We start from the raw sequence: 16,866 nt of genomic DNA on the forward strand, positions 1-16,866 counted from the left end.
CAGTGACAGACTTTATTTTCTTGGGCTCCAAAATCACTGTAAATGGTGACTGCAGCCATAAAATTAAAAGACGCTTGCTCCTTGGAAGAAAAGCTATGACCAGCCTAGACAGCATATTAAAAAGCAGAGACGTTACTTTGCCACCAAAGGTCCATCTAGTCAAAGCTATGTTTTTTTCCAGTAATCATGTATGGATGTGAGAGTTGGACTATAAATAAAGCTGAGTGCTGAAGAATTGATGCTTTTGAAGCGTGGTGTTGGAGAAGACTCTTGAGAGTCCCTTGGACTGCAAGGAGATCAAACCAGTCCATCCGAAAGGAAATCAGTCCTGAATATTCATTGGAAGGACTGATGCAATACCTTGGCCACCTGATGTGAAGAACTGAGTCACTGGAAAAGACCCTGATGCTGGGAAAGATCGAAGGCGGGAGGAGAAGGGGACGACAGAGGACGAGATGGTTGGATGGCGTCACCGACTCGATGGACATGAGTTTGTGCAAGCTCTGGGAGTTGGTGAAGGACAGGGAAGCCTGGGGTGCTGCAGTCCATGGGGTCTCAAAGAGTCAGACATGACTGAGTGACTGAGCAACAACAACAAAAGACTAATTGGCTAAAGTTGAAAGGATACAGGTAACTCTTAAAAAGATAGTGATTTTCAGATATTCTGTCGTCATTTTACAATGACAGTTCTACAAATTTGGGACTAACCTCTGTCCAAACATTAGATCTGTCTCCCAGAGCCTTCTTTGTGTCCCGCTGTGCTCACTACAGACAGGCTCCAAGGACTGCAGCTAACACCCACTTGGAAACCGGTGCCTGTGTCCCTGGTTCATCCCCCAGCCACGGCCCCACAGATTACTGCCCTAATGGACACAGATCCTCAAAGGGCAGGTCTTACTCCTGCTGCTTCTACGCACGACTCTGTTAAAATTCTTGGGGAATCTATTATCTTCCCGAATTGGATTTCATGACTTGGAGACTTGTTATAAAACCGGCCCATAAAATCATGCTGAAGATCTGAGCACAGGGAGCAGGTGGTGATTGTGGTGGTGGTTTAGCTGCTCAGTCGTGTCTGACTCTTGCGACCCCATGGACTGTAGCCAGCCGGGCTCCTGTGTACATGTGATTTCCTGGCAAGAATACTAGAGTGAGTAGCCTTTTCCGTCTCCAGGGGAATCTTCCTGACCGAGGGATCAAACCCAGGTCTCTTAAATTGCATGCAGATTCTTCCCTGAGCTACCAGGGAAGCACCTGGGGTGATTGAATTCACTCATTCTTCTTGATCAGGCCTGAGTATTTTGGGTGACTTAGTACATATTTGTTGAGATGATTGATTGCTACAATTTACAATTTGATGAAGATATTGGAAACAGCCTGAGAGAAAGAGTGCTAATTAGGCAAGCTGGAGTTGTGGGCTCCTGACCTTTCTCATCAAACGGCAGGAAGGGACAGAAGCCTCGTGTCGGGCAGCTGGGGGCTCTGTGGTCCCACCCGCACGGCCCGCTCTGAGCTGGGCTGCGGCCCCAGGGCCGAACACCAGAGGGCGCGCCTCCTGCCGGCTCCTCCAGGCCCTGCAGAGGCTGCCAGCCGGTCAGTTCTGCGGACGCCTTGAGCCGGACCCGGGCCACGTCAGGCGAAGGGACTGGAGAGGCCAGACCCTGAGGATCCGGAGGCCTTGTCCGTTTTGGCCATTGTTTCGAGGGTCAGTTTGTTTTGTGGTTTCCCCAACTTGCTTCTGGGTCAATGCAGGAGACACTGAGTGGATCCCTGGGTAGGGAAGATCCCCTGGAGGAGGGCATGGCATCCCACTCAGTATTCTTGCCTGGGGAATTCCATGGACAGAGGAGCCTGGTGGGCTACAGTCCATGGAGTCGCAAGGAGTCGGACACAGCTGAGCACACAATACATTGGTGAATACAGGTAATTGAGTAATTGTTTCAAAAGCTCAACAGATAACAAGTTGTTGGTGGTTTTTTTTTTTTTTGCTAGAAATAGGACATTTTTGGACAACTTTTTCATGTATAACAAATCTTTTTTTCCCTCTGTGTGCAACCAAGCTTCTTTTGCATTTTGGAGTTGAGTACCAAGGGCCTCAAACATCAGAAACATATTGAGTAAATTCACTGCATTGGGACTTTTCAGGGTGAAGCTGCAGAGACCAGCTACTAAAACTCACCTCTGGGAGTAAAGTGGTCACTGGGGTGGGGACAAAGGCAAGACAAAACTGGCTGTGGTTGGGAAGGGCAGATGTCGACCCTAAGTAGCCACAGTTATAAAGGAGGCACAGATATGAGGGCTCATAAACCAAACTTTCGATTGCTACTAGAGAGCTTTTTCTAGCAATTTGGCACTGAGCTCAAGATTCTTGACACAGTACTATGCCCAGTTTGAGGCTTCTGGACAGGGAAGGGGTGTGGACAGCTTGCATGGGTTCTGAGGATTCCCCCTAACATAATGAAGGCCAAATTCAGTCTTGGGCCAGGTTCTAGCACCAGCTCTCTCTGCCGATGGGGGTTCAGAGAGGCTGAGTAATCTTCTCACAGTCACTCAGAAAATCCTCTGAAGGGTCAAAACTCACATCCAGGTCTGTCTGACTCCAGGCTATGATTTTAAACACCGTTGTTGAAGGGCGTGTGTGCTGGGAGCAGGGAGGAGCCTGGGTGGTTCCACGTGCACATGGAGGCCTGAGAGGAGACGGGCCGTGGATCTTCAAGGGTTTGTGCAGGAAGGGGTGATGTGAGCTCCCAGTTCTCCTCTTTTATTTCAGTGGAGAATTCTACCTAAACCTGCAGTATGAGCTAAATACAGCCAAGTGTTATGTGCCATGATGCTCGCAAGGGTCCAGCTCTGGGAAGCGAGACCACATCCACCTTCTCGTCTGGAGCCTCAGGCCTGTCCCAGGGCCTGGCACATGCACACATGCACAGGTCTCTAACTGAGACCTACTGATTGCTCTTACTTCTTAGGGTCTGTGTCTTGGGATCTGGGTGTAATTTCATCACATTGAGTAGTTTTAATCTGATTTATTTAGATATTTGTTAAAGTGATAATCACAGACCTTTAAGGCAAATTATACAAATACATCTGAAAATTATAAACAGGTGCAATCCACAACAACACAAAATATGGTAACAGAGTATGTGTTCCTAACTAGAGAGAAAAATCCAATTCAAAAGCCTTTAGCTCCCAGTATTACTCTGCATAATTTGTTTTCAGCTATCAGCCCTAGAAGCACAGAAAATAGTTTTGCTGCATCATCTGCTCAGACATCCTGTGAACACACACAGTTGGGATGCTGACTCACACGCGTGTGGCTGTCCCTGCGTGATAAGGTGAGGAGGCCTGGCCAGGGTGGGGGGCAGCGTCCCTGAGCACGGGGGCTGCCCCAGGAGGCCGTGCCGGCCTTGCCGCTTGTCCACCGCTGCTTCTGGCGCGTCTTCTCTCCTCCTCTGTTCTGAGTCCTCCCCTCCACTTCATCTTTTGGGTCCAGGAGGTGGCCTCGCTGAACTTCAGCTTCAGTTCCCGTGGGATCAAAAATACATGTTGGAAACAAACACTTTCCTTAGGTAAAGACTGTAAAATGTCAGTTTTCTAGAACACTTGGGAAATGAAGTATTTAAATTCATTGACAATTCTACTTTATTTAGAATTAATTATATAACCTTAAAAAAAAAATACCTTGTGTGCATGCTAAGTTGCTTCAGTCATGTCTGCCTCTGTATGACCATATGGACTGTGGCCAGCCAGGCTCTTCTACTCTACAGAGTATTCTCCAGGCAAGAAAAGAATACTGGAATGGGTTGCCATCCCCTCCTCCAGGGGATCTTCCTGGTCCTCTTTACAAAAATAACAGCCTTATTGAGACACAATTGTATAACATAAAATTCACTGTTTCAAGCTGTGTTTTCAGGGGTTTTGGTATATTCTACATTGTGCAGTCGTCCCCAAATCCAATTTTAGGAAACTTTCGTCATTCCGACCCAAAGGGCCACATGCAGCTACGGCTCCCAGTTCTCCTCCCCAGCCCTTGGCACCCACGAATCTACTTTGCGTCTCTACGGACTGGTCATTCTGGGCGTTTCATAGAAGTGGAATCACACGCTGTGTGGCCATTTGTATCGGGCCTCTTTCACTGAGCAGAATGTCTCAATGTTTATCTGCAATGTGGCATGTATAGAACTTTACTCCCAGGTCTCCTGCATTGCAGGCAAATTCCTCACTGTCTGAGCCACCAGGGAAGTCCCTTATTCCTTTTCATGGTTACATAATATTCTATAGTGTGGTTGTATCCTATTTTGTTCATTTGTTCATCAGTTGATGGAACATTCTTGTACAACTTTTTGTGTGGACATGTGTTTTTAATTCTCTTGGGTATATACCAAAGAGTGGAATTGTTAAGTGATATGGTAAATCTGTGCTTAACTTTAGAGGCCAGACTGTTTCCTAGGTTGGCTGCACAATTTCACATCCCATCACCACAGCCCGCCTCAACTCCTGTCTTCTGTGTTTTGATTTTAGTCACCTGGTGGGTGTGGAGTGAGTTCTCATTGTGGTTTTGACTTGCATTCCCCTAATTGTATTGAGCATCTTCTCATGGGTTTCTTAGCCATTTGTCCATACTCTTTGGAGAAATATCTAAATAAACACATGATCTTTTGCTATGTCAATTGTATTGTTGAAAATCTTTCTGAAATGGGTCAAAGTACTTTTATACTAGACTGGTACTTCCACAATTTCACTTTGAACCTTCTGGCTTGGTGTTGTAAGGTGCTGGGCCTTTAGAAAGTCAGCCACATCCCAGAAGTTTTCTTTTTTCTGTTATTTCCCTCATCCCTCCCTGAAAGGCTGTGTTGGGGACTGCCCTTGGATAGAGACTGCGGCAGTGGGACCTAGTCATCCAGGTCTCTCAGGGAAAGGGTAGATGAGGGCTGCTTTCTCTGCTGTGGACGCACTAGGACTCGGAAGAGGAGAGAATGAAGGCTCTCAGTCATGTCCTGCCCTGGAGCATGTCTGCTCACCCTGGCCTTGCACACTGCGTGTGTCAGGGGGACCACAGGGTGCAAAACAAAGTCTCACGTGAAATACTAGGAGTTGAATTCTTACAGTTTTTATTTGCATGATATGGTTAAAGAGTAATCAGGCACACAACCCATCAAGGGATAGCCTGCATGATCACAAGATGTTCCCAAAACTTATTGGCAGGTAGAAGAGCCACCTCAGTCAACACATTGATGGAATCCTGTGGCTTAAATAAGCAGAGGGGGATGGGGTGGAAGGTGGGAGGGAAGCTCAAGAGGGAGGGGACATATGTATACCTATGGCTCATCCATGTTGATGTTTGGCAGAAACCAACACAATATCGCAATTATCCTTCAATTAAAAATGCATTTTTAAAAAGCCACTCTGTTCTTTTCCCCATTATCTTAAATGGCTAAAACCTTTAACTAGGACCTATTGTGTTCTCTTTCACCTTTAACTATAAGCCTAAAATAATAAATCCCTGATGGATGCTGAATGCTTGGTAAGTAGTAGGCTCTCATAAAACACATTGAATGATAATACAAGACTATATAATAATTAAATTCAGTCACCTGAGTAAAAATGTCACCCAGTTCCTAGTTCAATCTTCTCATGTAAGAATTGAAATAATCTTAACGACACCATCTCCTAATGTTTCATCATTCATTTATTTCCAGTACGCACACACACACACACACACACACACACACCAAGATTATAAAATCCTTGAAGTGGACAAATATCTTAAAGTCCCACTTGCCCACCATGTGTTCTTTAAAAAAATTTTTTGGGGGGTTGATAAATTTTATTTAAGAACTTATACAAATATTCTAGATTGAGTTTTAATTGTCATCTTCCTCCTCTCCTTCATCTTGATTAATCTGGAAGTAACACAGCTTATAACCTTCTTTGCTGTTAGCAACTATGCGTAACCAATCATGTAGATCATTCTTCTTCAAATATTGTTTTGTAAGATATTTCAAATATCTTTTGGAAAAGGACCCCAGAAGTTACAGTGATCTTGCTTTTGCTTCTTTCTGACTGTTGTGACACCACTGCCCAGATTGTAGCCGTTTCCATTCACCTTGATCCTCTCCTGAAGAAATGGCTCGGTTTTGGTGGCATCCATGACCAGCATCTTCTGCAGGATGGGTCCAGAGTGCACTTCAGGACCGGCTTCTTTTTTTGCCCCCCTTCGCCATAAGCTTTTTCACTGGCGCCATGGTGGCAGCGGAGGCAGAAAGGGTAGGTTTTTACAGATGTATTTATTTACGGCTGCACTGGGTCTTCACAGCTGCGTGGGCCTGTTCTCCAGTTGCGGTGAGCAGGGGCTGCTCTCAGGTACACCGGCTTCTCACTGCGGTGGCCTCTCTGGTGGCGCACAGGATCAGTAGTTGTGGCTCCAGGGCGTGTGGGATCTTCCTGGGCCAGGAATCGAACCTCTGTCTCCTCCATTGGCAGGCAGATTCTTTACCCTTGAACTGCCAAAGAAGCCCTCTTCATGTGCTATTAATTAAAGATTTTAGATGAACAGAATTTGGGTTTGCGTAATGTCGAAGCTCTGTCTTACTTTGTTAGGCTTTTTGACCCTCCTGACCCATACCTCCCACCTCCCACCCCCAGCTCTGGCAACCACCCATCTGTTCTCTGTGTCTAAGAGTTTGTTATTATTATTACATTTCACATAAAAGGCAGATTGCACAGTGTTTGCTTTTCTCTGTCTGTCTGACTTATTTTTCTCAGCATAATGCCCAGGAGGTCCGTTCACGTTTTCTCAAATGGCAAGATTTCGTTCTTTTTGGTGACTGAGTGCTATCTATATGCATGACTATGTATCTTGCGCGTTCTTTATCCATTCTTCCTTTGATGGGCACTTGGGTTGGTTCCGTATCTTGGCTGTTGTAAACAGTGCTGCTGTGAACATGGGGGGCATGTACACCTTCCAAGTCAGTGCTTTTTTTGGTTAGTGTTTTTATCCTGTGTGGCAGATGCATACAGTAAAGAAGGAAAGAACATTTCATGATTTCACGCTTGCCAAGTAAACGTCAGGCACTGCGGTAGTCTTTTCTGCAAGCCTTTGACCCTGACACGAGTTCTGGAGCGGGTTCTCTTTACAGAGGCGCAATGGAAGCTCACGGGGGCCGAGGGAGCTCGGCGTCAGCCTCATGCCCTCTGCAGTGGCTGCAAGAACCCTGCGCTGCCGCTCTCCAGGGTCGCTTGCGTTTGTTCTGTTTTGTCTCCTTGTCACGTGTGTGGATTATTTGGGGCTGGGGCACTAGATCACAATAACACACACTTCTAGGGACTGCAGGCTCCAGCAAACCCAGGGTGCCTAGTGGGTTTTATCGGTTGATCTTTTAGAAATCTTATCCTCCCTCAATAAGAAGCTATCAAATCAGTTAAGTGATTTCTCAGTTTGGAGTTAGGGATAAGTGAGGATTTGAAAGTGCAAGGAAGATGAAAGGTTGAAACCTTTCCTTTAAAATATTTGAGATACTTTGCAAGTTAATATCTAAACTAGCAAAAACTACAGAAAGATGGAGGAGACGCTGCTCTGATGAAAGAATCAGGGCACTGGAGGAAGGGCTGTTTTTTTCTGCCAAGTCAATGAGCATATTTTCTGGAATTTTAAATGTAAACTGCAGCATATCCTGTCTGTGCCTGACCAGCAAAGGCCCCAGGCTCAGCTGACCGGACGTTTGGTAGGGGATATCAGTCTTCAGACAGCTGGTCAAGGGTAGCTACTGGACTTTCTTTGAACCATCTTCCAACTTTCTTGTCCTATAACAGAGTTCTCTCCTCCCTAAACCTGCAGTTTTCACATAGCTTGGTTTTTTGTTGCAACCCCTGCTCCCACCTGGATGCTGACCAAGTCCCTGTGTTTCCAAGGATAGAGGGCAGGGACTTGTCAAGGAAAAGTCCTGCTGGTTCGAGGCAGGGAAGGGGACCCTCGGCAGGGGAGTTCTGCAGCGGGCGTCTGTCCCTCTGTCCTATGTCTCTCCGCCCTCGTCCTGCACAGTAGCTGAGGTTGAAAACTCCACACTGGGTGTGGGGGCCGCTTGGGAGGGAGCTGCCTTTGGGTCTGGATTGTGACACTCGGGTCACATTTCTGACTTGGGACCAGAGGCAGTGAGCTGGCAGTTGCTTCCTTGTGCTTTCCATGGCTGTCTTTTCACAAAGGGAAGCACAGAGCAGCGATGACCTCGCCGGGAGCCCAGCACTGGGACGCCTGCCCGCCGGCTCCCTGGGGCCTGGTCTTTGTCAAAACTGGGAGCTTTTCCCCTCTTCGGTTCCTGTCCTATCCTGGCAGCTCCTTGGCCCCACACTTAAACACTCAGCGCAGCTGGTGACACTTCAAACAAGTGCAGGAAACCCTGCTGCGAGGCGCTTCTGTTTTCCCTTTCTTTGTTTGGCTTTAACATCTCCCTTTGCTCCTGTGCTTTATCTGTTTCCTGTTTTGTAAAAGGAGGGTTTCAGGGGAGTCAAAGTAAATAAATGAAGAATGAATTTGAAGCACAGGATCCAAGCATTTTCTTGACATTTGCTAAACAAAATGATAAACGGGGAAAAAGTAAGGAAACATAAACAAACAGAAAGCCAGAAATGAGAGCAAACACGATACAATACTTAAGTCAATATTTATGAATGGGTAAGATGGGAAAAGCCACTCGGACTAGATCATAAAACAGAATTATGGTGTTCCACTTAAAAGATACACATCTGAAATAAAATGACACAGAAATGTTACGAATTAAATGATGTAAAAAAAAAAAAACAAGTTAGTCTTGTAAACCACAGGAGTAAACATATGACATCCTAATGGAAAAGGCCCAGGACCCACGTGAAGGTCATGCAGAGTGACCCCTTCTCCATCCAGGAGGACCCAGGAGCCGTTTGTGCTCTAGGGTGTGAGCCTGTAACCCTCTGGAAAGTAGTCTGTGTCAAGTATGAAAAGCTTCTGATATAATACGCTGGTATTTTTTAAGCAATACAGTTGGGGGAAATTTTTCTCACACTTTGAACAAAAATTCCATGTTTTTTTTAATTCTATATTAATTAAAGATTTAAAGTGAATCAGGAAAACTATGAAAGATTAAGGATAACATAGAATATTTTTCCAATCTTAGCTTGAGAGAGCCCTTTCTATGTACAGCAGAAGAACCAGATGCCATGAAGGAAAAGAGTCACAGATTTGATGACTTAGAAATAAACTAGGTGAAATGATAAATAATAATGGAAAAATGTTTGTGACACTGATAATAGAAAAATTAAATATTGAGAATGCATGTTAAAAACTAAAGGAGACACACCAGTGTAGGAGGAAACAGACAGAACAGGCTGTCTTGAAAGCAGGACTCCATCCTGGGCTGGACTGTGGACTTGGAGCTCTGTGCCCAACACCTATGGAAACGACATACCAACTGGAAAACCAGGCCCCCCGGATGGAAGAGCCACAGGGCTCATACCTAGACTCTCCATTGCCTAAAAGAATACCCTAATTATCTGTGTAACCAAATAGAATCATAAATTCTGTTATGCTATTGGGGTATGACCACAGGCCTATTGATAACTGTCCACTGGTAACTACCTGGGCTTAAGGCGTATGAATCATGGGTTAACTTTGATTGTATCTTTCTCTTCCTTTGTTCAGACTAGTTTCAGAGAATTTGGGGAGGTGGGTTTGGGCACGTACACTTAGGGTATATAAGGTTTTCACAAAAACTGGTTGGGGTCCTTGGCTGAGAGGAGACTCTGCCCTGGGCCCGCCGGTGTGATAAACTGCACTCCGCCATCGGCACTGTCCTTCTGAGTGAGTTTGTTTCCCGGAACGCGTGGCTACAGCACCAGTAGGAAGTTGACCAAAGGTAGGTGCAGACAGTTACTCTGCAGAAGTCTGGAGGCCAGGGTGTGAGGGGACGGGGTTTTGGGTGCAGCCACCACAGGGAGACGTACACATTGCTGGGTGCTTCTCAAGGGCAGCTTAGTAGCATCAAAAAGTTAAGTGTGCACCTTCAGATTGAATGATTTCACTTCTAGGGATATAAGTTTCAAGAATAACATGGGCTAGGATGATTAGCATAGATTCACGTGGAATAGTGAAAACCTGGAAACAACCTAAATTTCTATAGTTAGGGGGCTGATTAAATAAATTAGGGCATATCTGTGCAAAAATACTTTGTAACTGCTAAAAAGGAATGGAGATCTTTATACACTGACATGAAACTGTCTTCATGATCTGTTGTTGGATGAAATGAACAACTGAAAGAAAACTATGTAGGATGTGGTGCTGTTTTTGTTTAAACAGGGGACTCTACACGGGAGAAAAGTCAGAGCTCACGAGCAAGACGTTGGCAATGAGCACTTCCAGAGAGTTCAAACTGAGAGAAGCCCACCTTTTACTCAGCCACTCTGTACTGTTTTATACTTTATTTTTTACAATAAACAAGTGTTAGTTTTATAATTAAAAATAAAGATTTGTAATGAACTCTTCATGTTTTCAATATAAATTGCAAGCTAGATTTTCTGAGTGCTTTAGCACCTTGTTTTACTGCATTTTTATACAACTGGAAGGTTTGGGGCGACCCTATGTCCAGCAAGTCCATTGACGTCATTTTTCCAACAGCATTTGCTCACCTTATGTATTTGTGTCACATTTTGGTAACTGTCACAATATTTTAAAGTTTTTCATTGTTATTATATTTGTTAAGTGATCTGCTATGTCATTACTATGACTCACTGAAGGCTCAGATGGCTGGCATTTTCTAGCAATAGGGTGTTGTTGTTTTTAATTAAGGAATGTGCTTTTTAAAGAGACAGTGCTACTGCACACTTAATAGTCCACAGTATAGTGTGAACACAGCTTTTACACGTGCTAGGAAACCAGAACACACCTGACTCCCTTTCCCGTGGCCTTCACTATGCTGTGGTATCCTGGAACAGGGCCGAGCAGGTGTGCCTGTTATTAGTGATTACTTGTAAGTTACGTATCTTTGTGAAATGTATGTGTTCTTTCCATGCCTCCGGATTCTGTAAGAAGTGTCCAAGGCAAGTAGGCAGGAAGGTGGGGGCTTCTCAACAACCCCCCCAAGTGAGGAGAGAGGCATTAGCAGAGCCAAGTCAACTCACATGCCTGCAGGCTCAGAAACCACCTCACAGAGCTGGGCCCCTGCGGGGGTCTGGGTCAGGCTGCGGGGGCAGGGGATGGGGGAGGCTGGGCACCAAGTGTTTAGTTAAACTTTGGTTTCTAGCTGTTGTTTCCCGTGATGGGCTGCATTTCAAGGGAAAGCAAGGCCCTGAAATACCAGAGCCATGTCTACAGACGGGGCGAGTGAAGGCTTTACAGCCCTTTAAATGGATTCATTGGGACATTCATAAACAGGATAATTAAGGTCAAAATTAAAATCATTTTTTCATCCAGAATTATGGTTTTGCCAGCAACTAGGACGAGATGAAAAGGGAGAGTATACAGTTCAAAGTATCTGGAAACACGTTCAGATCATTAATTTCCTTCGCCTCTCTGGGTGCAGCGTGGGACCGCTATTTCAGAATTGTCACAAAACTTCCCACTGAGGAAGCTTTTCACCAAGTGTTTCTCCTACAACCTATAATTGATCAACTGAGCTCATTTTTATCTCCTTATAATTTTTCAAGGAGGTTTCTTTGATGGCTCAGATGACACCTGCAATGTGGGAGACCCAGGTTCAATCCCTGGGTCAGGAAGATCCCCTGGAGAAGGCAACCCACTCCAGTATTCAGCAACCTACTCCAGTATTCTTGCCTGGAGAATTCCACGGACAGAGGGGCCTGGCAGGCTACGGTCCATAGGGTTGCAAAGAGTCAGACGAGACTGAGTGACTAACACACACGTCATTTTCAGTGAGGAGGTAGTGGATAGATTCCTCAGTCGAGTCATTGTTCTGTGTATTCCGTTCTTAAGCTACGACCACTCGGCACACGTTTGCTGACAATAGAGTAAAATGCCCTAAAGCAGCAGAGTCTGTGTGTCCATGCAGGTGGTGAATCTGATGGAGGCAATGGGAAATTCAGACAGCTCTGGGTTGGAAGGAGTAGAAAAATGCGGTACCTCCTCCGGCGGGTCTACCTTCCACAAGGTGTGTTGCGAACGGGTCCTGAGCTGAGTTTGTGACCCTCTCCAGAACGGGTTTTTCTCTCTCAGGCTGCAAAGTTCCTGCTCTCTTTTCTCCCTATTTAGACTCCAAAAAACAGCATAGATGTTGAAACATGGAGAGAGTTAAAGCCTGTGGTGGCATCAACTCTCATCCTCATTTCAAGAGAAGGAGCTGGGAGCCTTCTGGGCGGGAAGGTTTCCTGAGCAGGAGTGTCCCCTCTCGTTCACAATGAAGTGAACGGGCTTGGCAGGGCCAGTGTGGCCCGGGGCCTGCGACTGTTATAGGTGCTGCTTGCGTCCAGGTGCCGCTGAGGGTGGGAACCGGCCTGACTCTGGAGGCACAGGCTCTCTTTCTGCAGGGGTGGAGGCGCCTGGCTTGCCCAGTCTGGTCCCGCCCGTGGATGGGGCCCCTCACCTCCTGTGCACACAGGTGGCTCCGCTGCGGGTCCGCCGCCCGGTCCTCACGATGCAGGACACCTTCTCCAGCAGAAGACGGTTGTCCCTGTCGATGACGGACAGCCGGCCCTCCTCCAGCTGCGCAGACACACCAGCCATGCCAGGGCCGTGCCAGGGCCGTGCCAGGGCTGCCCTGCGCCCAGCCCTGTCCAGGGGGCCTGCAGCCCCGCCCCTGGGCCTCAGGGCCTCCTCTCCCCTGCTCATGCTGCTGCGGTCGCTCCCTGGGCAGCTGGTGGGCTCCTGTGTCCTAACTGGGATACCCGAGGGCGGGGCCAAATTTCACAGACTTGGAGTGGAAGTAACAGGGAGGGAGAAATTAGGTCATTCCTCAAAAACCTCTGAGCTGTGTCAGTGAAATACAAAAGAAATCATTTTATATTTTAAGAGGGAGATGTTATACTGCTCAGAAGAAGAGAAGGTCTGAGGCCAGAGGAAATGAAAGCCCTCCTACTTTATTTCAGGTTTTGAACCTACTGATCTGCCAATTTGCTCCTCTTTGTTTTCCCCGGTTAGGCTGACGCTGGGGGCACGGAAAGCTTGCAGCATTTTGCTCTGGGAGGTGTAAGGATCAGCACAGCCATGTGATGCTGGCTCTCACCAGATGGCTTCAACTCCAAGAAATAAAAATTTCGAGGTGGTCATGGAATGGTCTGGTTTAAAGAAACAATGCTAATTAATTACTCTAGATCTGTGCTGAATAAATTGCTGCCGTGGATCCCCCCTGCCCCCTCCCCACTTCTGGATCCCTGCCAGGTCAGCAGGGAGACGAGGGGAAGGAAGATCTCTGGTTCAGTTGTCACCAGCTCCATTCCTGGCAAGACAGGCTTAATTGGCTGCTTAGAGGCATTTTATTTTGATACATGACTTGTTTACTCCCTATGAGCCTGCTTTTTTCATTTTCCTGGGTTTTTAAGCTGACATTTTTTGTGTTGTGTTGGCTGTAACAGTAACTGGAGTAGAACTGAAACTTACCTTGAGTTTGCCAAGTTTCAGGCGGAGGTGACTGAGGGTTGGCGGGGCGCGGCTGTCCACCACCGGCCGGGCCTCCTGTACCTGTGCAGAGCAGGCAGTGTGACCTACGCACCCTCACCGGTCAATCACCCTGAGTCTTTGTTGGGCAGCTTCTGCTCTGTGGGCCCTGCAAACACGTGCAGGTTGTTGCTCACAGCATCGGAGATACCAAGTGGGCCTGGGCAGAAAGTTCTGAAAGAGGCTCCGGACTGGATTCAGAACCTGAGCATCCCCTGGAGGGGAACAGGCAGCCCTCAGACATGGCCCAACATGGTCATCGTCAAGTAGAGAATTGAGTGTGTGTGGGATGAGATCTCGTTAAACAGAACTACCTGCTGACGTTTCCACTCTGCACTGCCCGGCTTTGAGACAGTGAATTACGTCCCCAAGTCCACTGGACTCTAATTTCTGAGCCTCAGCAGTATTTTCAGCATTCGCATCTTAGCCATTGATTAAGTGCAAAATGATCCATGCAGAGTTTCATATCAGAAATTGTACAAACAAGGGAAGAATTTGTATTTTAAAATGTGATGGATGAAATGCACGAGGGCCATAAGTATTACACTTGCAATAAGAAGGAACCCCCATATTCTAGCCACTTGCTCACAGATACCCAGCTGCTGAGACCTCTGATCTGATCATCTGGAAATGGCAGCTCCACGACTGCGTCTTTCCAGTGTGAGGACCTGAGCTCCGGGCATTTGGGACCCGAACCCACAGAGCCGTGTGGTGACAGAGCAGGCATCTTCGAAGAGAGCCTGGAGCTGGCCAGGGGTCTTGGAAAACATGCTTGGGAACCAGCACTTGTGCCCTGAAGTAAGGGGACCCCAGAAGGACAGGCAAGAGAGAGGACATGGCCAGATGAGGCTGGACAGTCCGCAATGCCCCATCACCCAGGGTGTGGGAGCGGGCAGAGGTGAGCCAGACTCATGCCCTCTTGCCATGGTGCAAGCCCATTAGGGTGGGGTCAGAGGAAGGTGGAGGTGCTGCGGGCTTTTGTTAAGGAAATATCAGCAGCAATTTCTGTTTTATTAAGGTAATTTTCTTAGCATGAGTGGGTGAGATGAGGTTCTGAGACAAGAAGGGGCCCTGCCCAGACATGGGGAGGGGCCTCACTCTGGGAGTGCTGTGGGCTGGGGGAGGGGCCCAGTCATCCTAAAGCTGCACCGAGTCCCTTCCTACCCTCAGGGGTTCTCAGCTCAGCAGTGAGGAGAGCTGACCCCACTCGAGTACAGAAGAGGAACCACAGGGATACCAGGGTGAGTCCTTCCCACCCATAGCTCTTTAGTGCTCCGACATGCTCTGGGCAACCAGACCGGCCACCCTCCCAGACAGGGGAGGTGAGGAGGGGGACAGGGAGGCAGCATGCCCATCCTTGTTCTCAGTGAGCAGGGAAGGCTCCAGAACCAGGGGTCGCAGGAAGGGAGGTGAACTGGGGCGAAGCCAAGAGGCTCCTAGGGGCTCCCACAGGGGCGCAGGTGCAAGGCCAGGTGATGAGGCGCCGTGCAAACCTTGCCCCCAGGTGGGCGGTACCCCAGGAGGAGCAGGGACCTTGGGTTCACTCCTTCAGATCACTCTGTGGCACCCTGATTCCCACACAGCCGCTTCTTTGTTTCTCAGCTTTGATGGCCAGCCAGCACCCTGTGCCTGGATGGCTCTGAGAGGTCTCGAGGGCAGAGGACTGCCCAGCCACTCGGGACCACAGGGCCGCCTTCTCAAATGAGACCCACGTTTGCGTCAGATAGAGGGAAATACCACTGTCTCTCTTAACAGAAACAGAAGTCCATTCCTAGTCCCCTCGGACACGACTCAGCGACTTCACGTTCACTTTTCACTTTCATGCATTGGAGGAGGAAATGGCAACCCACTCCATGTTCTTGCCTGGAGAATCCCAGGGACGGGGGAGCCTGGTGGGCTTCCGTCTATGGGGTCGCACAGAGTCGGACACGACTGAAACGACTTAGCAGCAGCAGCAGTCCCCTCTGGAGTCTGTTGTTTCGATAGGGGAAATATGCCATGATTGAGAAAGGATGGTCCTAAAACATGGCACTTGGAAGCCATAGTCTATTTAATGGAATTTTTATTGTATGGCATGGCCCACCTTTTAAGGATATGCCATTTCACCTATTCCATCTCCAAAAAGAAAATTCACCTTTGGCTTCCAGGGGAGCTGTGGCTTCTAGGTGCCACTCTGCACACCTGCCCCTACCTTTCTCCTGTGGTCCTGGTAGGCTTTCTCCCACGTGCCCTGCAGGTACCCCCTGCCATGGGAAAGGGCCAGCCGGGGGCCTGCAAGCATCTCGGGCAGGACAGAGAGTGGACGCCCGTCCGGTGCAGCCCTGGACGACTGTGTTTGCTGGGTCACATGACAGTCTCCATGGCACCCAAGCTCCCGGAAGGCAAGAGACCAGAGAGTGGCCTCTGCACTTGGCAGAAGGAACTGAATGTCCTTCCCTCCAGGGGGTATCTTCTCAGTGAAGCCACTTGGAGGAGCGCACCTCAGCGCCCCACACTTGGGAACAAGGTGAAGACATTCTCCCCCAACTAACTCCTTCCATCTTCTCCTCCTCTCTTTCCCTGCATCCTCCCACATCCCCTTCCCTTCCTTAGTCCCTTCCTCTTCTGTCTTTGAATTTTATAATAACTTGGACAATTCCAAATATTTTTATCTGCAGCTTAGGTGGCAGATCTTCAGTAACTTTTTCTCCAGTGGACTTGGAGACAGAAAGTTTTGGCCATTTTTAGCCACTCCTCTCTCCCCAGCTTTTTCTGTTAGGAGTGGGTTTTCTGTGAGACAAAGGAAATACAGTGATGATAGCATTATCTTTTGAGTCATTCTTCTTTGTCAGAATTATATGCATAATTTTGAGGATCACATAATTGGAGGAACAGGTTAATGACAAAATAGCGGTGCTGTTTTCATTGCAGAATTCTGGTCTTTACTGCATTACAGTATCCATTATAAAACCCTGTGTGCAGAGTGAGTGAATGGGAGTTCACCATGCAGCTCTGTGGGAGAGGGGCACATTATGAGGAACTGGGTTCCACACAGTAGAAGATAAATGTAAGAATTACTGCCTAAAAAATAGTTGGCACTTTAAGTCTTCCTTAAAATTTCTTAGCCTATAAAGCCTGCACGTCACAGTCAAAAGACTTCTGTGAACTTATTTTTGTGTACCTGGTTACAGGCACTGACCCAGCTCACAGTCAGTGGCGCTTAGTGGATACCTGCCATTAGCAATGATGGAACA

The 16,866-nt window shown here is 47.6% G+C and overlaps 1 protein-coding gene and 1 pseudogene across 6 annotated transcripts; both read right to left on the bottom strand.

Moving 5' to 3' along the window:
- Window positions 1-3,023: 3,023 nt before the first annotated feature.
- Window positions 3,024-15,954, bottom strand: CFAP97D2 (CFAP97 domain containing 2). Of its 6 annotated transcripts, none has more exons than XM_070380674.1 (5): window positions 15,825-15,954; window positions 13,577-13,657; window positions 12,564-12,682; window positions 12,104-12,224; window positions 3,024-3,561 (listed from the first exon to the last, which is right to left on the bottom strand). In XM_070380674.1, the coding sequence occupies exons 1-5, from the start codon at window positions 15,912-15,914 to the stop codon at window positions 3,301-3,303; spliced, it is 672 nt and encodes a 223-aa protein (XP_070236775.1). In that variant the 5' UTR covers window positions 15,915-15,954; the 3' UTR covers window positions 3,024-3,300. The 6 variants fall into 6 exon arrangements, with proteins under 6 accessions (XP_070236775.1, XP_070236776.1, XP_070236774.1 ...); XM_070380675.1 differs by having other exon boundaries at window positions 3,024-3,513; window positions 12,104-12,233; XM_070380673.1 differs by having other exon boundaries at window positions 12,104-12,233.
- Window positions 3,557-8,494, bottom strand: LOC138990219 (large ribosomal subunit protein eL22-like; annotated as a pseudogene).
- Window positions 15,955-16,866: the final 912 nt, after the last annotated feature.

The sequence above is a fragment of the Bos mutus genome, chromosome 12 (assembly GCF_027580195.1).
Source record: "Bos mutus isolate GX-2022 chromosome 12, NWIPB_WYAK_1.1, whole genome shotgun sequence".
NCBI lineage: Eukaryota > Metazoa > Chordata > Mammalia > Artiodactyla > Bovidae > Bos > Bos mutus.

Bases quoted from the DNA above. Each gene is read 5' to 3' on its own strand.
- CFAP97D2 (XM_070380673.1), bottom strand. From the start codon at position 15,914: ATGCTTGCAGGCCCCCGGCTGGCCCTTTCCCATGGCAGGGGGTACCTG. The intron at 12,683-13,576 runs GTAAGTTTCAGT...GTGTCTGCGCAG, and splicing joins TGAAACTTGGCAAACTCAAG to CTGGAGGAGGGCCGGCTGTC. The intron at 3,562-12,103 runs GTACCGCATTTT...TCTTTACCTAAG, and splicing joins AGGTAGACCCGCCGGAGGAG to GAAAGTGTTTGTTTCCAACA.